General features: G+C 41.5%; 1 protein-coding gene across 3 annotated transcripts in view; it reads right to left on the reverse strand.

The window, feature by feature from the left end:
- Arnt (aryl hydrocarbon receptor nuclear translocator) overlaps positions 1–20201 on the reverse strand; it is a 68249-nt gene extending 48048 nt beyond the window's left edge. For 2 of the 3 annotated variants that reach the window (XM_048427990.3, XM_048427984.3), the window contains exons 1-2: positions 20039–20201; positions 3236–3347 (exon numbers count right to left, since the gene is read on the reverse strand). In XM_048427990.3, the coding sequence (XP_048283947.1) occupies positions 3236–3347; positions 20039–20063 (137 nt within the window). In that variant the 5' untranslated portion in view covers positions 20064–20201. Of the gene's footprint in view, positions 1–3235; positions 3348–19691; positions 19830–20038 lie in introns of those variants that run through there. The other variant, XM_048427989.3, reaches the window with a different exon arrangement.
- Between the last annotated feature and the right edge of the window lie 2020 nt (positions 20202–22221).

A 22221-nucleotide genomic window follows, 5' to 3' on the forward strand; every position in this document is an offset into this window, starting at 1 on the left:
TATTTCAAAAACAAAAACAAAAGCAGGTAACAGCTGTAAAAACTAGTAGAATACTAGTCCAAGAATTCACAAGGCTTTGTGTTTGAGTCCCAACATCACTACCCACCACACACACACAAATTTTGTAGCAAAAAGTGGATAAAACAGTACTCATGGTCCCAGGTGCTTCTAAAAGAACTTTGTTTCATTTACTTATTTATACATTTTCTATTTCTTTTTTGTTTTTGATAGTATGATGTATATATGGGCACCACACTCACATAGAGGTCATGGGACAACTTGGTGGAGGTGGTTTTCTCTTTCTACCTTTACGTGGGTTCTGGGGACCAAGCAAAGGTAACTGGCCTCAAAGGCAAGCATCTTCAACCACTGAGCGACCTCACTGGCCCTACAGCAGCAGGTCTGTTCTCACCATCATTTATGCCAGAGCAATGCCTAAGCAGTTGTTCCTGGGCAGTCCTAGATGCTTGTGTTATTGCCATACCCAAGGTTCACTGTGGACCTTGGGTAGTTCTATCCTACAAATCAGATATTCCCATTACAATTTAAAACAGTAGCAAAATTAGAATTATGAAGTAGCAACAAAATAATTTTATAGTTGGGAGTTACCACTATATCAGGTATTAAAGGGTCAAAACATTAGGGAGGGTGCGAATCACTGCCCCAAAGCAACCTTCTTTCAAAAACTGTTCTGAATCTTTCCCATCCAAAATTAGTTAAAAAAAAAAAAAAAGCCAGGTAGTGGTAGCACATGCTTTAATCCCAGCAGGAGGCAGAGGCAGGTAGATCTCTGTGAGTTCAATGCAAGCCTGGCTTACAAGAGCTAGTTCCAGGAATAGGCTCCAAAGCTTCAGAAAACCCTCTCTCAAAAAACCAAACAAACAGCCTTTTTCCTGTTGTGTATTTTTAGTTAATTTTCTTTGTTTTCAGTTTTGTTTTGAGACAGAGTGTCACTATGTAACTCAGGATGGCCTCATATTCTCCACCCTCCTGAGTAGAGTACTAGGATTTCAGGTATAAGACACCATACCTCACTTATTTTTGCCATATTCTATCTTGCATATCTATCTATCTATCTATCTATCTATCTATCTATCTATCTATCTATCTATCTATCTATCTATCTATCTATCTATGCAGTTCAGAGTTGTAATGAAGGCAGCTCAAGACAAGTATCTCATATACTTGTAAATTTTTGCTCCTTAGAACAGAGGCTGAATATGTTCAAGATGGCATGTCTCAGGAGGATTCTAATTGTCACACAAAGAGATAGGCTGCACATTGATGACATTAAAAAACATCTCCATCTACAGAAGAACGTAAACTACAGGATACAGCAACAGAGATTGAAATAACTATGTTATGAGAATGAATGATGGCAGATACCCAAAGATAGTCCTGCTTAGAGGAGTGCACGGGATAAGGCGAAGAGGAAGGCCCCTAAAATGCTGGGTAGACAGCATAAAGGAAGACTGTGGAAGCTTGGATATGACAAAAACACACACATCTAGGACTGCCCAGGATAGGAACAACTGGAGAACCACCATAAACGGGTTGCCCATGCACACTTAAACATTTGAATCTAGTACTTAATAAATACTTTTGGGGGCTGGAGAGATGGCTCAGAGGTTAAGAGCACTGGTTGCTCTTCCAGAGGTTCTGAGTTCAATTCCCAGCAATCACTTGGTGGCTCACAACCATCTGTAATGAGATCTGGCGGTCTTTTATGGCCTGCAGGTATACAAACAGACAGAACACTGCACACATAATAGGTAGGTAGGTAGGAAGGAAAACAGATAGTCTTTAAAATAAACAAACAAATAAATACTTTGGGAACTTAAATGGACTGTGCTTTTCAAGTCAAAAAAAGTATCAATAACTTAGAAAATGATTTAAGAATGCAAACACAAGAACTTAAAGAAAGCCAACAGTTTTCTTTTTTGGAGGGGTGTGGGATTGTTTAAGACAAGGTTTCTTTGTGTAACCTTAGCTGTTCTGGAACTCTTTCTGTATTTCAAGCTGTCCTGGAAGTCACAAAAATCCGCCTGCCTCTGCCTCTCAAGTGCAGGGAGTAAAGGCACCACTGCCTAGTCTTCAGAGGGTTTTTTGTTTGTTTGGCTTGGGGTTTTGGTTTTGGTGTATGTGTGGGTTTTGGTTGGTTTTTTTTTTTTTTTTTGATATTTTGTTTGCTTGTTTTTTGCTTTTTTGTTTGTTTGTTTTAGCCTGCTCATCAATAAAGATACATTGAAAGAGAAGCTTTCAAAGTTCAGAAACCATAGGGCAGTGGTGGTACACACCTTTGATCCCAGTATTCTGGATGCAGAAGCAGGTGGATCTCTGAGTTCAAGGTCAGCCTGGTCTACAGAGTGAGTTCCAGGGCAGCCAGGGCTACACAGAGAAACCCTGTCTAGAAAAGCAAAACAATAAAAAACAAAACAAAACAAAAAGATACATCAACAGAAAAAAAATTTTAACCTGTTTAGAAATTTTCATGTGGGTCAGGTGATGGTGGCATGTGCACTTGAGAGGCAGAGTCAGGTGGATCTTCGTGAGTTTGAGTCCAGCCTGGTCTACAAAGCAAGTTCCAGGACAGTTAGGACTATTACAAAGAGAAACCCTGTCTTGAAAAATAAAAATAAAAAAATAAAAAGGAAGAAAGAAAGAAATTTTCTTGTAAGATTTAGGAGAGTAGTGTAGTAACTGGAGTCAACACTACATGAGAAACACTTGGTTCTCTGAATGAGGTAAAGTGAGAGCAAAGTGACAGCAATAGACACAACACTTTCATCTGTTTCTCCATAGCTATGCTATGTTTCTACTCAAATTATATACATTTTTTTAAAAAGAAATTTACGGGGGCTGGAGAGATGGCTCAGTGGTTGAGAGCACTGACTGCTCTTCCAAAGGTCCTGAGTTCAATTCCCAGAAACCACATGGTGGCTCACAACCATCTGTAATCAGGTCTGGTGCCCTCTTCTGGTCTGCAGACACACACACAGACAGAATATTGTATACTAAATAAATAAATATAAAAAAAAGCTTATTAAAAAAAAGAAATTTACATAAGACATCAAGCCTATATAAGGAAAAATCTGAGACTAAGAATTAGTTACGTGACAAAAATGTAGTGAGGAACCAATTAAAGTAAGCTTAGGAACAGACAAGTAGAAGCAGAGACTAATTCAACCAAGTTGATTTTACAGGAGAGACACTGATGATATACATTCAAACTTACCCTGATCGTCGCTTAATAGCTCTCTGTACAACAGCTCCTCCACCCTGAAGCCCAGGTCCAGGGTTTCCAGAAGCAATGGTGGGACCCAGCGATGGCACATCTGATGTCATTTCTGTTAGGAGAGAAAATCATCATCAGTATCCTCAATAATCAATGTCATGACGCTGGCTAAAAATAATACTCTCACCAGGGGTCATCACACAGTTAAACAGGTAAAGGTACTTACTACTAACTCCGATGACTTTAATTCAATACTTAGTACCCACATAGTGATGGAAAGAGACAACTGACTCATAAAGTGGCCTCTGACCTCAACATATGTACTGTGATATCCCACAGTCATACAAACAAATAAATAAATATAACTTAAAAGTTAAAGAAAGAAAGAAAGGAAGGAAGGAAGGAAGGAAGGAAGGAAGGAAGGAAGGAAGGAAGGAAGGAAGGAAGAAATACTCAGGCCAGGCCTGGTGGGAAACATCTGTGATCCCAGCACTTGGCAGGCTAGAGAGAGGAAAATCAAGAGTTCAAAGTCAGCCAGACAGTGGTGGCTCACGTCCTTTATCCCAGCACTGAAAAGATAGGCAGATCTCTGAGTTTTCTTTTTTAAAACAAACAAACAAACAAACAAAAACAGCCATTAGCAAATAAAGCCACAGGATACAAAAAAACAAAAACTGGAAACTTTGGAAAAAAAACTGTAAGTGGGCTAGGTATGGTGGTTCTACCTAGCAATGGAAAGACAGAGGCAAAGGATTGAATGCTTGGGGTCAACCTGTGCTATAAATAATTGAGGCAGCATTGACTAACTTCATAGTAAGACTGTCTCAAATGTGGATGGGAGGGGAGGAAGTAGGAAGTGTATATATATGTATAGATACATGCACAATTCAATAAAAATGTCCTATGGTCTTAGCAATAGATAGTGGACATCAATGAAAATGAGTCAGAGCTATAGAAAACAAAACAAAACAACTATCTGAACTGAGAGAAAACAGGTTGAGGGCAAAAACAAACAGAAGAAAAACTACCAGAACTTCAGATAACATGGGGCTACAGCAGAAAGAGCTAACGTTTTGTCATAGGAGTCATGAAAAGAGATGAAAAAGAAAACAAGGCTAAGAAATTTATGGGAAATTCTTAATTTTGACAACAAGTATAAACCTTCATAATAAAGAAGTTGCAAAAACTCCAAAAATGAAAGAGTCAAAGAAACCCATTCTATCACACACCATAATTAAACGTGTGACAAGTGAGAACAGGTTTGAGTCTAGAAAGATGGCTCAATGGGCAAGGCAGCAGCTTGCAAAGAGCCTCACCAGGAGAAACCTGATCACCTGAGCGGGACACACAAGTGGAAGGACGACACCAACTCAGGCAAGTTGTCCTCTGTCTCTATATACTTGCCAGCGTGCACACATACACACACTCTGTGAAAAACAAACATAAAGAAAATTTTTAAATGAGCCAATGGCAGGAGCTTCAAATTAGTCCAAAACTAGCCTTGGGATTTAGAGAGAAAGATGATTCAGTAAAGTATTTATCACTGCGGTAATCTGAATATAACTGGCCCCCATAACCCCATAGGGAGTGGCACTATTTGAAGGTGTGGCTTTGTTGGAGTGGGAATGGACTTGTTGGAGAAAGTGTATCACTGTGGGGGCGGGTTTTGAGGTTTCCTAGGCTCAGGATACTGCCCAGTGTCTCAATCAACTTCCTGTTGCTTGCAAGATGTAGGACTCTCAGCTACTTCTCCAGCACCACATCTGCCTACATGTTGCCATGCCCCCACCATGATGATAATGGACTTAACCTCTGAAACTGTAAGCAAGCCACCCAAATCAAATGTTTTCCTTATAAGAGTTGCAATGGTCATGGTGTCTCTTCACATCAATAAAAATCCTAATACAACCACACAAGCATAGGAACTTGAGTTCAGATACCCAACTCTGATGTAAAAGCTGAGAGGTAAAGACACGCAGACAAGACAGTCACCCAGTGCAGTTTACTTGGTAAGCTCCAGGCCAATGGGAGCCTGTCTCAAATAACAAAGTGGACTCCTAAGGAATAACACTTGAGGTTGCCCACTGATTTATGTGTACACAAACACGTAAGAAATTTTAAAATCATTTTTAAAGGTAAACTGACATCATTCAAAGTTGTTATTTATTCCTTCCTGGCCCAAAGCTAACAATACTAGACCGTAAACTAACAACACTAAATGCAGTTAGTTATTATTCTTTCTAGTCTTAGACAAATTCTGAGTCCTAGGCCACCTAGAGCAACTCTTGATTGAGCACAAAACTAACCCAAATAATACTAATATTTCCATTCAAATCTAGAGCTTCTTGTAATTGCAGCACTCAGGATGATCACAAATATCAGGCTACCTTGGACTACATAGTGAGTTCTAGGCCACTTTGAGCTACAGTCTGAGACTCTCATAAATACATAAATAAATAAATTTGTACCCAAAGTCCTCCTGGCCCAGAGAGGAAGACAGTTTGGTGCCAGGCTCTGAATGTCCCAGTTCTCTGATGTGTTCCCTGTCCTCCAAGGTGTCCTTTTTCCTCTTGCTCTACTTAAGGATATGACATTTTCTCTTTGTCTTCTTCATGTCTCCTTCCTCCTGACAGTGCTGAGATCTCCAGTTTGCCTGCCCTGCTCTTTTCTTCTGACTCTAATAACTATCCCTTCTAAATATATGTTTTCTAAAAATTTACTTTTAATTGGAGGGGGAATATGTGAGTGCAGTTGCCTGCTGATACCAAAAGAGGGTGCTGGATGCCCTGCAGTTGAAGTCTCACAGTTGTGAGTCACCTGATATGGGCACCTGAAACCAAGCTCAGCTCCTATGCAAGAGCAATACATGCTCTTAACCACTGAGACATCTCTAGCCTCTTGAGTCTTTTAGGCAGGAATCCTCGCAAAAGGGACCCACCCTTGTCACATGGGGCTGGGTGTATGGCTCAGCCAGTAGAGTGCTAGTCTAGCATACTGGCAGCCTTGGGTGTAGTACTGATGCATGCCTATAATTTCAGCACTCAAGAGGCTGGAAGGTCAAAGTCATCCTCAGTTACATGAGTCCCTGCTCAAAAAAAGAAACATCATGCACACATTAATCAAAAGAAAGTAAGACCGCAATAGACTCAGAGACTGTGCTGGACGTTTCATGTCAAATTGACACAAACCAGAGTCACTGGGAAGAGGGAGCCTCAACTGAAAAAATGCATCCACTAGGTAGGCATGTGGGCAAGCCTATGGAGCATTTTCTTAATTAGTGATTGATATGGGAGGGTCCAGCCCACTGCAGGCAATGATGGGCAGGTGGCCCTGGATGCTATAAGAAAGCAGGCTGAGCAAGCCATAGGAGAGCAAGCCAATAAGCAGAACTTGCTGGCTTATGCTTGACTTCCTGCAGTAATGGACTGTGATGTGGACGTAGAAGTGTAAATTGAAATACTTTCCTCCCCGAGTCATTCTGGTCACAGATGGTGTTTTAATCAAAGCACTAGAAACCCTAATTAAGACAGTTATTATTGCAATGGCTAATGATGGGCTCTTGCTTTAACTAAAAGTAGAAAATGATCAGCTAGAAATTCTACCTCAGTCTCACTCCTCCCCAGTCCAAATCCTGCCCCTCTCAGAAAGAAAGAACGCCAAAAGTCCAGGCTCTTCCCTCCAAACTCAAGATCACACGTACAGGGTCTTTAATCATCCAAGAGCACTTGGCCCAATAAACCTGTTGTTGTTGTTGTTTAATTCGGCTTTACTATATTGGCAGAGAAACCTACTTTTAGGGGAACCCAAAGAAAAAAACCTATCAGTTAGAAAGTCTGGCATCTCTGCCTTCATTTGTTCCTCTGTCTTCTTCACTTTTGCTATGGACACAGAGTCTTTAATCTGTCCTCTTGAGTCATCTTGGATTCCAGCAAAAAACAAGATGAAACACAGGGTAGACTACCCATAAATGAGAACCATTACCTGTGATGAAGAGGCTACAGCCAGAATAAACTATCTTGTAGGAGCCACATTGATCCTGCTCAGAAAAATTTAATTTGACCACCTGGCAGGACCTGAGATAATGTGACCAAAACCGCTTAACCTCTTGCTTACTGTTCTAACTGTTCTATTTAAACCTAAAGCTCTTATCAGTGTAGTGAAAAAGACTTAGGGGGTCAGTGAACCCTTTTATCTGTTCTCTCTCCCGAAGTGGTCACACAAGTATATCTGCTTAAAGCTGGGCCCTGGTGACAAATGCCTTTGATACCAGCACTTAGGAGGCAGAGGCAGTCAGATCTCTTAAATTCAAGGCCAGCCTGTTCTAGCGTGAGTTCCAGGACAGCTATGCGGCTACACAGGGAGACACTGTCTCAAAAAACAAATAGCCAGGCGGTGATGGAGCAGGCCTTTAATCCCAGCACTCAGGAGGCAGAGGCAAGTGGATCTCTGTGAGTTCAAGGCCAGCCTGGTCTTCAGAGTGAGTTCCAAAACAGGCTCCAAAGCTACAGAGAAACTGTCTCAGCAAAAGGAAGGAAGGAAGGAAGGAAGGAAGGCAGGCAGGCAGGCAGGCAGGCAGGCAGGCAGGCAGGCAGGCAGGCAGAAGGCGAGAAGGCTCCGGGAAGGCGGGAAGGCAGGAAGGCAGGCAGGCAGACAGGAAGGCAGGCAGGCAAGCAGATATAAATTAAAAAGTCGATAATTAAGCTTTTACTACAAAATCTTAGAGTGGGGGAAAAACAGGCCCAAAGCAAGCTAACAAACAAAAAGACAGAAGTCGATTTCTATGCGGAAAACAGTAAAAACTAGTGAAACAAAAGGCTGGTTCTTGGAACACATCAACAAAACTGACCCAACCTCCAATAAGAGGGGGAAAAACTCATATAATTATAACTGACTCAAAATGAAAACAGACATAACATTCCATGACTAAGGGAACTAAATTCCTAATTTCACAATCCTCAAAAAAGAAATGTCCAAGTTCCAATTATTTTACTACAGATTTAATTAAACATGCACAGAATTAACACCAACTCTACATAGTCTCTTTCAGAAAATATCTGGATGGGATATCCCTTCCCACATCATTTTACTGATGAATCTACTATTACCCTGATATTAAAACAAATAATAAGTAAAAAAAATATACAAAATTATAGACTAATGTTCTTCCCAAAAACATACTAAAGTACTTAACAAAAGTTTACCAAATAGAATTTAGTCATATACAAAGCAGGTATAAAATCTCAAAACTCGAGAAGTCGAGGTAAGAGGATGAGGGAGACCCTGACTCAGTAAATAAAATAAAGAGCAATCCAGGAAGACACCTAGTACCCACCTCTGCCCTCCGCACTTGCACATATGAGCACATATATACTAACACACAGGCATACTAAGAATCAGGAGCACCCTGCCAGCCCTGTTTAGTCTGGACCATATGGGCAGTGGCGCTGTCAATTTCCCATGGGTCTGAGGCCTTGGAGACCTCAACATGGCCATGCCTATGTCAAGAACGCACATCCACTCAGGACTTCCTCTGTTTCCTCACCTGGCAGCTCAGTCTATAACTCTAGCAACAGGGAACCCAACACCTCTTCTGACCCCAAGGGCACCTGCACTCACACTCACACACACACACACACACACACACACACACACACACACACACTTAAAAATAAATCTTTAAGAAACAGTTATCAGGAGTGGTGGTACATGTCTTTAATATCGGGAGTGCTCAGAAGGCAGAGGCAGGTAGATTTCTTTGAATTCTAGAGCATCCTGGTCAACACAGCAAGTTTCAGGCCATCTAGAGCTAGAATGAGACCGTGTCTCAAAAGAAACAGCAAAGGTGATAGAACTGTGTGTATACACACATATGTATATTCTATGTGTCTGAACTTAACGATTATTGATATCAATCAACAATGCTGACTCCCTCTTCAGGAATTTTCTGACTAAGATTCATTTAGTTTGTCTGTAGTGCAGGTCTATAATCCTGCACTGAGGAGGCAGAGGTAGGTGGACCAACCAAATTCAAGGCAGCCTGATCTTCATGAAGTTTCAAGCCAGCTACACAGTTAGGACTCAATCTCAGAGAGGAAAAACAAACAAGCAAAAAAAAAAAAAAAAAAAAAAAAACAGATGTAAGCCACCAACCATACCCAGCCTAGAAATCTCCTGGTGGTTTGAGGGAGGGTGGGGTTTTACATTTTGGGGATTAAACTCAGGATCCTGTGCCAGACGAGCAAGGGCTCCACTAACAGAGCTGTATCCTTGGTCTATTTTTATTATTATTATTATTATTATTATTATTATTATTATTATTATTTTAAGACAGGACCTTACCCTAGCCATGGCTGACTTGGAATTCATGTAGCTCAACTAGGTAAGCACCTAGTTTGGGACGCACGACGCTCCGGGCTGGAGTGATGGCACATAACTGTATTACACCACTACGGAGGTACAGGTCAGGCCATCTAAATGTCAACATCACACCTGGTATTTGAAAATCTGTCTCAAGGAAAACTTATTTTGGTCATGTGACTATAGTGAAAATGAGAAGGGAAAATAGAAAAGTTAAAGATGATGTAAAAATGTAAATTTTTTAAATTTGTAATTTATTTGGGAAGTAGAAGAGACTTCATGATATAGACAATAAGAACTGCAGAGATGGCCCATGGGTTAAGAGAACTAGCTATTCTTCCAAAGGACCCAGGTACAATTCCCAGCACCCACATGGCAGCTCACAGCATCTGTATTTCCAGTTCCAAGAAACCTAACAGCCTCCTCTTTTTACCTATGAAGGCTTCTAAACCCACGTGGTACACTTAGGCACACAGATACACATAAAACAAATAAATATTTTAAAAATAAATAATACAGTGAGCAAATGACAAAATAGTAAAGTAGAACCTGGCACACAGAGAAAATTAATAAATGCTTAGTAAATATGTTCATTTCTTTCCTTAGGTTTGTTTCCTCATTGTAAAATAAAAAGGGTTATCTTTCTTTGTTTTTATTTTTTTCTTTTGTTTTTAAACAGGATTTCTTTGCATACCCTTAGCTATCCTAGTACAAGCTGTTTAGACCAGGACAGCTTCAAACTCACAGATATACGCCTGCCTCTGCCTCCCTAGTACCAAGGTTAAAGGCGTGTACCACCACTGCCCAGCTTGTTTCTGTTTTGAGACGGGGTTTCCCTGTATAGTTTCACCTGGCCTTGGAACTCACAGATCTTTGGAGGCACTGAAGCCCTCTCAGAGACAGGGATGTCTTTTTTACAATGTGCTTTACTCACTGATGGCTACTTATTGGAGCTATTGTGGAAAATAAGACAGCATTCCTAAAAAATAGATGGATCTAGTCAGGCCTATGTAAAACCTAATACTGAGGAAGTTGAGGCAGTCTCAGGTAGCCCAGAAATGGCCTGGAACTACTATCTAACTGAGATTGGCCATGTACTCCTTCCTGATCCTCCCTTGTCCATCTCCTCAGCACTGGGGAGACTGAGTCAGGAAGATGGGGAGTTTAAGCCCAGCCTCAGCCACATAGCTAGACCCTGTGAAAAGAGCAAAGCAAGGAAGTCGACCAGAAGATTATACAAGCATGGTTTACTACCTGAGGGCGAGAGGACTGGTGGAGCCCCCTGTACTTTTGGAGGGGTGTTAAAGACATTCTTTTACCATTACGACAACAGCTGGAAACACTATTTAGCACTAACATAAATGTTTTCCAAAATCTTTTTATAATATTGTAACATCAGAGAATTTTTCTGTCTTGTCTTTAAAAGACTTTATTTAATGTGTATGAGTGTTTTGCCTGCATGTGTGTATGCAATATATGCATACCTGGTGCCCAGGAGGCCGGGGCAGGAGGCGGCGGGGGGGGGGGGGGGGGGGGGGGGGGGGGAGGGGGCGGAACAGATCCACTGGGATTACAGTTATGGATGGCACCATGTGGGTGCTGGGAACCAAACCTGAGTCCTCTGAAAAACCAATTAGTGCTCTTAATGGCAAAGCCACTATCCAGCTCCCTGCTTTTTGCTGATGCAAGGTCTCATGTACCCCAGTCTGGTCTGAAACTCACTAAGTGCTGAGGCTGGCCTTGAAATCCTAATCTCCCTTGCCCCAGTTTCCCCAGAAATGAGATCACAGGTATGTACCACTGTGACCAGTTAACTATTTGAGTGAGGAGAAAGACTCGGTAGTGGTTTGAAAGAAAATGGCCCCCATAAGCAGTGGAGAAATGTGGCCTTGTTGGAGTAGGTGTGGTCTTATTGGAGAATTTGTGTCACTATGTAGGTGGACTTTGAGGTCTCATATGTGCTCAAGCCAAACCAAGTGTTTCAGTTCACTTCCTGTTGCCTTTGGTTCAAGATGTAATAAGGATTCTCAGCTCTAGCACCATGTCTGCCTGCTGCCCTGTTTTCTGCCATGACAGTGATGGACTGAACCTCTGAACTATAAGCCAGTCATAATTAAATGTTTTCCTTTATCAGAGTTACTATGGTCTTGGTGTCTCAATAGAAATCCTAACTAAGACAGACTCTAATGCTAAAAAGCTGAGCTGAAACTGGGCCCAGTAGCAGGCCTAGTGGTACATGCTTTTAATACCATCACTCTGGAAGCAGACACAGGCAAACCTCTGTACTGAAACAAATTTGATTCATATATCCAGTTCCAAACAAGCCAGGACCACATGGTAAACAAACAAAAAACCTAAACAAAGAGATTTCTACTTTAAAATGGCATGAATACATAAATTCTCACAGCTAGGCATGGTAGTGCATGTTTTTAACACCAGAACTTAAGAGGGAGAGGCAAGCAGATCACTCCAAGTTAGAGGCCAACCTGATCTACAAGTGAGTTCCAGGACAGCTAAAGCAAATAATGAGACTCTGCCACAAATAAAAGAAAAAAAAAAAAAAAAAAAGAACAAAACATAAGAGTCTCTACTATTTTTGTTGTTGTTTTGGCTTTTGAGACTGGTTCTCTCCATGATGTCCTCGCTGTCCTGAAGTAGACCAGACAGACCATGAACTCACAGAGATCCACCTGCCTCTGCCTCCCAAGTGCTGGGTTTAAAGACGTGTCCACCATGCCCAGACATTATGTCTCTACATCTTCATTTCTAAGAAAATGAGAGGATTAAAACAAACAAACAAACAAACAAACAAAAAAAACCTGGTACCACAAGTCTAGTGCATAAAAATACACCAGCTGAGGTTCTTCTTCAGAACTGTTATCCACTGAGTATGTAATTCAATTGGTAGACTGCTTGTTAAGCATGCACCAAGCCAAAGGCTACATCCCTAGCACAGTAGAAGCCAAGCATGGTTGTGCATTTAAGGATTACAGCAGCAGGATGAGAAAATCAAGGTCATCTTCAGTAACACAGTGAGGCTCAGGCGAGCCTGAACTAAACGGGAGACCTGCCTCAACAAAAAAAAAAAAGGTTTTATATTTTAACTGATGAGTTAGTAAAATGGTTCGCTACTTTTAAAAAAAGAAAGAAAGAAGAAAAGAGATTTTGGGAGCTGGAAAGATAGCTCAGCAGTTAAGACCACTACTTGCTCCTACAGAGGACCTATAGATAGCTCACAAGTGTCTGTAATTGCAAATTGCAGCTCCAAGAGATTGCCCTCTCCAATGTCCAGGGGCACCAGCATTCATATGCACAAACCTAACACAGGCACACAGTAATTGTGTTCTTTTGAATGAGAAAAGTTCCCATAGGCTCATATATTTGAATGCTTGGCCTTCAATCAGTGGAACTGCCACGCTTCCGACCAAAATGGTCATGGACTCATCCTCTGAAAATATAATTGCAAAAATCCAATAAATTGACTGTTCTGTAAGTTGCCCAGGTCATGGTGTCTCTTCATGGCCATAGAAAAGTAACTAAGATACCAACGTACATAATTTAATTCAAATAATGTTTTAAAAAATAGAGGGGTTGGAAAGATATCTCAGCAGTTAGGAGCACTGACTGATCTTCCAGAGGACCTGGGTTCAATTCCCAGCACCCACATGGCAGCTCACAGCTGTAACTCCAGTTCTAGGGCATCTGACACCCTCACACAGACATATACACATGCAGGAAAAACACCAACACGCATAGACTAAAAATAGATAAATCATTTAAAAAATACCCAGGTTCAGGAAGAAATTCTGCCTCAAAGAAATAAGACAGAGTCATAGAGGTGAACATCCAATGCTTTCTGTCCGTGTGCGGACACTTACACCTGTGCATACACTATACAGATGCCTCTTCGACCACACACACCAAAAAAAGAAAGGTGACAGTGCCTAAGGAAGGAACTGACCTCTGGCCTCCATATGGATTTGTGCACACATATTCAAGCATAAAGGAACAAGATGTGATTGTTCACACCTGTAATGCTAACACTTAAAAGTCAAGGCAGACCTCACTGCAAGTTCCAAACTAGCCTGAGCTATAGCGTGAGAACATGTTTAAAAATTAAAAGAAAAAAATTCATTCATTTAACTTAACTAATAAAAGGTTGGGAGCTAAGATGGGGTGGCTGAAGAGATGGTTCAGCTAAGAATGCTTATTGTTCTTGTAGAGGACCCAGGTTTAATTTCTAGCACACACACAGCAGCTCACAGCTACCTCTAACTCTACATTCATAGTATCTGACTCCCTCTTTGACTGACTTGGGCTCCACCGTGCATGTGGTGTGTGTATACAGATACTCAAGCACATACAGATACAATAAATGTTTTTAAAAAGAAAATGTCTGTAAGCTGGGTGTGCTGACATGCTCCTTTAATCCCAGTACTCTGTGAGTTTCAGATCAGCCTGGTCTACAAATCAAGTTCCAGGATAGCCAGGGCTGTTACACAGAGAAACCCTGTTCTGAAAAACAAACACAAAAAAAATCAACAAAAACAATGGTAAAAGGATGCAGTTTAAGGTCTGTCACAAGAACATGGGCTCAAACCCCAGTGGGACCCAAAATGAGGGGGAAAAAAATCTTGACATCTAAATTTCACACTGCCTGATTTTTTTTCCCCTCATATATCTGAAAAATAGTAAATAAAGGTACCAAGTAAAACTTCTGCTGCTTTTAAAACTCTAATTTATATAGATAAAAGTTATATTTATCCTTTTTTTCTTGGCCTTGCAAGGTGGCTCAACAATTAAAAACACTGGCAGTTACTGCAGAGGACCTGGGTTTGATTCCAGCACTCTTACGGTGGTTTACAACCACCTATAACTCCAGTTCTGGGGCCCCCATCCATCTCTGTGGACAATGCATGTATGCGCTGTACTTACATGCAAGCAAAACACTCATACACATAAAATTTTTAAATAAATAAATAACTCTTTACAGGGGAAAACAGCATTTGCTACAAAAGCCTGAGAATCCAAGTTCAACCTCAGGGACCCACAGGCTGGAAGGAGAGAACTGACTCTTACAAGTTATCCTCTTGTATATCTGCCAGTCATATGCATCCCCAATAGTCACAAATATAAATAAATGCATGCTAACTTTTACATTTTTCCTAGACTGGTACGGTGCTGTATACCTGCAGTTCCAGCACTTGGGACGTTTTGGTCACTCTCATCTACAAAGCAAAGCTCCAAATCAGCCTGAGCTACAGAAGACCTTGGATCAAAAGAAAAATACAATAGGCGGGAGTGGGGTTGCTGAGGGCTCAAGTATTTGTGGCACAAGTATGAAGACCTAGTTCGAATCTCCAGAATCCGCGTATAATCTGTTACAGTAGTGTATATCTGTAACCAGTGTCCCTACTGTGAAGTGGAAGCAGAGACAAGAGCATCCCTGGAAACTAAAGTTAGTCTGCTATACACAACAGTGAACAATAAAGAGACCCTGTCTCAAACAAGGCGGAAGGTGAGGAAACTGGAGAGTGTCCTTTGACCTCTACACACGTACTGTGGCAAGCACAGACCTGTTTGCTCATGCATGCATGTGCATACACACAGACTAGGAATATAACTCAGTGTTAGAGACTTGCATAGCATGTGAGGGGCCCTAAGTTCAATTCCTAACACCAAAGAAAGTATCATTAGTAGACTTTTGAAAAACTACATTACATGTGTATGCACCAGAGCACACATGTGAGGTCAGAGGACCTACAGAGGTCAGCCCTCTCCTGATACCATGTGGGTCCATCATTGGAACTCAGGTCATCAGGCTTGTCAGCAGATAATTAACCCCATCCATCTCAGAAACCTTATATATATGAATTTTTTTTGCCCACATGTACGTCTGTGTACAACATATACATCTGGTGTTCACAGAGGTCAGAAGAGGACATTAGATCTCCTGGAACTGGAGTTAGAGATGGTTGTGTGAAGTCATGTCGGTGCTGGGAGTTGAACCTGGACCCTCTACAAGGGTAGCCAGTGCTCTTAACCACTAAGCTATCTCTCAAGCACTACCTTGCACACAAATTAACATGCTCAAGAATGTTTCCAACCCTAATATTAACTTAAATGAAGCTCAGAGAGAAAAGTTTTTTAAAGTATATTTATTTATTATGTATACAGTGTTCTGTCTGCATGTATGCCTGCAGGCCAGAACAGGTTACGAGTTCTCATTACAGATGGTTGTGAGCCACCACATGACTGGGAATTGGACTCAGGACCTAGAGCAGCCAATGCTCTTAACCTCTGAGCCATCTCTCCAGCCCATGAAAAGTCTTTCTGTTTGTTTGGCCTTAACCTGTGGTAATCTTCATAACTCAGTCTCCCAGGGACTAGAATTACAGGCATGAGCAGGAGGAAATCAATTCTGGAGAGTTGATCTCTGACCTCCACATTGCAAACCAGACCATGAGCAACATACACAAACAGATACACACATAACACTTTTTAAAATTATTATTTATTTAATGTGCATTGGTATTTTGCCTGCATGTATGTCTGTGTGAGAGTCTTGGATCCCCTGGAACTGGAGTTACAGAGCTGACATATGGGTGCTGAGAATTGAACCCAGGTCCTCTGGAAGAAGCAGCCAGTACTCTTAACCACTGAGCCATCTCTCCAGCCCTACAACAGTACTTAAAAGAAATTTTTTTTCATGCATTTGAAAACTAACAATTGCAAAAAAATATATTCAGAACTCACTTAAGCAGAAATAAAATTGAAAAATTTCAAAGATCCAGGCAGTGATGGTGCACGCATTTAATCCCAGCACTTGGGAGGCAGAAGCAGGTGGGTCTCTAAATTAATTAGAGGTCAGCCTGTTCTACAGAGTGAATTCCAGGACAGCAAGGGCTACCCAGGGAAACCCTGTCCTGAAGAAAAAAAAGAGAAAAAGGAAAAAAAAATTCGAAGAAATGATGTCCCTGGTCTCTAAAACTGATTTAAGGAAATAAGCCATGATAATTCCCTAATGGCTGAGTGTCAAATCTATAATCTTAGAATTAAGGAGGCAAAGGCAGAAGGATCAAAGTGAGTTTAAGGACAGCCTGGACAACATAGTGAGTTCCAGGCTAGCCTGGTCTCAAGAGGGCAGGAAATTTGACATAACAATCATTTCCTTTCTTTTCATGGAACATAGTACATTTCTTATAGTATGCCCCTTCAGTCATGGATCTCATTTTCCAAAATTCAACCAGTGACTAAAAAGTCCACAACACATCCTCTATTTGACACACAAAGGAAAGGGGGAAACAACAGCAAAAGGGCATTATGTTCTAATTTCATTACCACGTGTTACTGAAACAGGAATCAGTAAGTCAGAAGAGATGGAAGAATTCTCGATATGCAAAAAAGAAATCCTAGGATGGGAATGTAGCCACAGAGAAAGGAAGGACAGACAGATGATACACAAAAACAGCAGAGGGTCAATCTCACCGGGTGCGTGGTCCTTCCTATGCCCATGCCTATGACCCAGCACTCCACAGCCGAGCTAGCCTCGGTTACATAGGGATGTCAGCTACAGCAGGAACAAAGACTGACAGCAATCTGGAGAGCTTCCTTTCCCTTTAGGGAACTGCACTCAGGCAAACCTAGGATTCCTGAGTTCACTCAGAGAAGAATTTCAGGATAAGCAAGTATGATGTAAAATTAGGGTTTATTAAAAGCAATTACAATAGATTTCAAGCACATGGCTTTAAAAATAAAAAGAAAAGGCTCTCAGGAAAGAGAAGAGTATAGGCTGACTAAACGAGCCCAGCACTTAAATGACTTACAAGACTCTCGTGATTCACAGCTTCCACCTCAAAGGTTTGCTAAGAACCCACTCCTCCCCTTTATATTGATTTGCTTTTTTTTTTTTTTTTTTTTTGACAAGGTCTCACTGTGTAGCCCGGAACTCACTATTTAGACCAAGATGGCCTTGAACTCAGATATGCCCGTGCCTCTGTAAAGATTAAAAGAGTTCATAAGTCCTCCTTCTTCCTTTAGTGAGTACAATTACAGGATGACTCAACACCAGGAGCCAGGAGGTTCCATGAGGGGTTCAGAGCGTGCCCATGGATTACAAAGGCAAATTTTGGTGAGACTTCTACAAAACTAAAGTTTTACAGCAGGAAGAGGAGAAAGGCTGTAGCAAATGTAGTAATGTCTTCAGTCAGATTGTGAAAATACTCCTTTCCCTTTCCATGGCCCCAAAATTATCCATCTTCCTATCCTGCATCAGGGAGATGCTGTCTCCAAAATATAAATTAATTAAAATAAAATAAAATGCAATCTCAAAATTGAAGAAGAAAGCAACCAAATGAAAATAAACAAAATCAACTGTTGGTGGCGCATGCATTTAATCCCAGCACTAGGGAGCAGAGGCAGGAGGATCTCTGTGTACAAGGTCAGCCTCGCCAGCTGAGCAACTCCAGAACAGCCAGGGATACACAGAGAAACCCTGCCTCAAAACTCCAAAACAAAACAAAAAATATAACTGTTTCATTAAAAGAGTTTCTTCACCATATCAATAGTTTTGCAAGTTTATATACTGTATATGCTGTAATGCCAGCACCAGAAGACAGAAAAAGACCATTCCAAGTTCAAAGCCAGCCTGATCTACATAGAAAGCTCCAGGACAGCCTCCGAACTATCCCTACTGCTTAGAAGAGACTTAGACTACTTTAGACTACTACTGATCAGGAAAGAAAAGTCTGATCCAGAGACTGTCATTCTGGTGGCTTGTTTAAAAACAATGCAGAAGGCAGCTCCACCCACACAGCTGGAAAGGCGCCTGACTTACACACCAAAATCTGTTTGTCTGTGTACTTCTTAGCAAGAGTATCACGCTGCCCTCGGAAGAGTTATATAAGGGTTTTGCAATGTGTGATCAGTTTGAAATCTTGTTTACTCTCTAAATCAGACCTGAGCTACTTACTACAGGTTGGCTTTCCCTAACATTTTTCAGTTGTATACGTCCATTCTATGATTCCATAATTACTCCAATAGAATCCTGAAGATTTATTTCATCTTTTTTCAAGTAAAAAATAATTTAAGATTTAAGAAACTGCTATTTAGGCGTTGAAGAGACAGTTTGGTGGTCGGCAGTGTGTGTTCTTGTGGAACCTTAGGTGGGTCTCCAGCATCTACATCATGTGGCTTTACAACTCTTATTGTAACAGCTCATTCTGCATTCCCCACACCTGCACTCAGGTGTAAACATTCCCACTTACATAATTTTTAAAACTTAAAAAAAAATCACTTTTTTAAACCGACATTGACATATGATTTCCTTGAGTTTGATGTCACCCTAGCCTCCTATATAATGAGTTCTAGGACAGCCTGGGCTATGTAGAGAGACCCTCAAAAAAAAAAAGTTGTTTCCAGATGTAATGGAAAAGCAGTGATCTGATTCACTATCGTATACAAACCTGCTATTGCAATACAATACTGTTTTAAATTTTAATGTTAGACAACAGAAACCAACACTTCACACACCCCTCCCTCCAAATCCTTACTTTCTAAAAGGTTGTTAAGATACAGATTTCTGGGAAATTGGGGATTTACTTTGTCGGACAATGGCAAGATAAACCAGGCCCACTAAAATGGAATACTTCATAAGAATTAACTGTAATGTAGTAGAAAGAGAACTGGGCAATCGGGTGAGATGGGTCATGCCTGGTAATTCCAGTAGCGGGAAAGCTGAGACACAAAACTGCAGCGGTTCGAGACAAACCTGGAAACAGAGTGAGACCATGTCTCAAAACAAAATAATAGAAAGGGGAAAAAAAGACGTACACAGACAAATGCATGGGACATTTTTCTGAAAGAATAGGAATTGCTCCATCTCGACTTAACAAGATTTAAACCTGGATTCTGGATAAAGACCTGTCATGAAATGTAACTATTACCCAAATCTCTGCCTTCAGCAGCAGGCACTAACTACACTGAAAAAACAGAAACCCCAAGTTTCAAAGTATAGCCCGAGGGGGAGGATGGCCGGGGGGAGGGGGGAGAGATACAAGCGACAAGAATCTGAGCAGATACTTAAAGAACAAAGTTGTACCTGTAAATGTAAACTTTCCAACTGTGAAATCCAGACCTGGGAAGCACTACTGTGGTCCCATGTTTACAGCCCAGACTACTCTCAGTAAACCACGCCACTCTGCATCGGGACGTCAGCGGGCAAAGGGCTGAGACCACGCCACTCCCGAACGCAGCCCGCAGAGTGGAAGCGGTCCACCCCGGCATCTCCGCTACTCCGAGCCTGGGTCAGAGCCCCCAAACGCCCACACCCGCTCCCCAGCTCCTCCGGGCAAGGCGCCTCCCACACCCCTCCCCCACCGTCCGTCCGCCTTGGCCCGGGTGCTCAGCCGACTTCTCCGCACTTGTCAGTCCCTCCCGTCTCCTCACCTGGGTTAGCCGTAGTCGCCGCCATGGTCCAGATGGCACGGTCGCTGCGCCACCCTCAGTGGGAGGGGCCGCCGCCACCGAGCTGAGGGAGGGGAGGGAAGAGCCACTCCACAGAAGCGACACCTTACCGCTGCCACCGCTACCACGGAATCCAAGATGGCGGATGCCCACCCCCCCCCATCCTGCGGGAGAAGACACGCCCCAGACACGCCCCGCGCGGTGGGCGCGGCCAGGCGGCGACCAGCCTCCTGGGGAAAACTGACCAATAGGAATACTAAGTCGACGGAGGGCCGGGCTAAGAACTAAGCCTGTGAGCCCAGTGACCCGAGAGCTAGGAAGCCGACCAGCTGTTTCCCTAATCCTGTCTTCTTTGCGTCAGAGATTCAGGACCAAGTTAACGTCAGTGAAATGCAATAAAAGCGAGTATTTTACTAAAAAGTTTACTTTCCTATTCGACTCGTCCGCATATGCTCCCTACAGATGGTTTGTTATGTAATCTTCTTTATGTGTTCTAATATGTCAACTTCACGTAGTGATCTCTAATCCTTTCTAGACTGTTTTCCTTTAAGGACCTTTGTTTGTCCCGGTAAAAAAACTAATTTTTAAAAGCCTGTTTTGAACCTGGTAGGATAAAAGAATCTGGGTGATTAAAAATCAACATGTGGTGCCAAAGATGTCAACACGCAAAACTGGAAGCAATGAATGAATATGTTTTTATTAAAACATGTATACCAGCACTCAGAAGGCAGAGTCCAGACTGTACTACAAAGTGAAACTAGTTCTCCTACATCAATAAGTATAAAGTGACAAGTTTTTAACAAATGGTAAGGCAATAATCACAGAATTATTGTCTAATTATAAGGATATTGTCTAATTATAAAATATTATCTAATTACAAAGGCCATTCAGGACAGACACTCTATACGCACAACATCATAAGAGAAATTCTACAATTTTACAGATCAAGAAATCGAAACGGTGCATACTAGTGAACACCTTTAACCCAGCACTCAGAGTCAGAGGCAGGTGGATCTCTGTGAGTTCAAAGCCAGTATGGTCTACAGAGTGAGTTCCAGAATAGCCTAGACTATGTAAAAAGATCCTGTCTCAAAAAAATTAAATTAAAATACAGACATGATGCAAAGGACACCTTGTAAATTAATCCAGGAGTGTGAAGCAAACTGAAACTAACACTCAAAGCCTATTACATCCATTCCCATGTGAACGTGGAGGGAGGGGTTGTGTTTTGTTTCATTTTGCCCTTTGAAACAAGGTCTCAAGTAGTCAATACTGGCCTCAAATTTACAATGTAGATAGGAATAGCCTTGAGTTCCTGATTCTATCGGCTCTTCTTCCAATGTTGGGAGTACCAGCATTGCCCTTGTCTTGTTGTCTTACAGTCTAATTTACCAAATATTTAAGAATTTGCCATAAAGATGATTCCACTGGTAAAGGCATACACAGACAAGCCTAGCAACCCAAGTTCCAATGCTCTTCTGCACTTACAGAATGAAAGAGAACCGACTCCTACAAACTGTCTGCAGTTTTCCACACGTGTACACACACACACACACACACACACACACAGTATGTTGAAAAACATTTAAAAATAAGTAAGTAGAACAGGCAAAATGGATCAAGAGCTAAAGGTACTTGAAGCTGGATCCTCCAAAGGCACATAGAGTTGGAAGGAGATAATTAACTTCACTGTTGTCCTCTGGCCTCCATATATACACTCTCACACACAAAAATAACTATAAACAAACAAATAAAAGTTTAATAAATCATCCACTAAAAGAACATATAGTGAGAGAATACATATCATGTTGGCTTCTTGTTTAATTGGTTTGTTGGTTGCCTTTGGTTGTTTTGGTTGAATGGGTGGTTTGTTTTAGAGGCTTTGGATAGTTATTTTACATTTTTCTTTGAGTTTTGCTTTGTTTTGATTTTGTTTTGTTTTGGTTTTTCAAGACAAGGTTTCTCTGTATAACTCTGGGTGGATTTTTATTATTTTTAATTATATGTATCTATGCCTACATTTAAGTTTGAGTACCTAAGTGAAGGCACTTGAATAGGCAGAGATGTCAGATCCCATGGAGTAAGACTTACAGATAGTTGTGAACATCAGATATGGCTGCTGGAAACTTAAATCAGGTCATTTAGAGAGCAGCAAGTACTCCCAT

The sequence above is a fragment of the Myodes glareolus genome, chromosome 17 (assembly GCF_982192425.1).
Source record: "Myodes glareolus chromosome 17, mMyoGla1.1, whole genome shotgun sequence".
NCBI classification, from domain to species: domain Eukaryota; kingdom Metazoa; phylum Chordata; class Mammalia; order Rodentia; family Cricetidae; genus Myodes; species Myodes glareolus.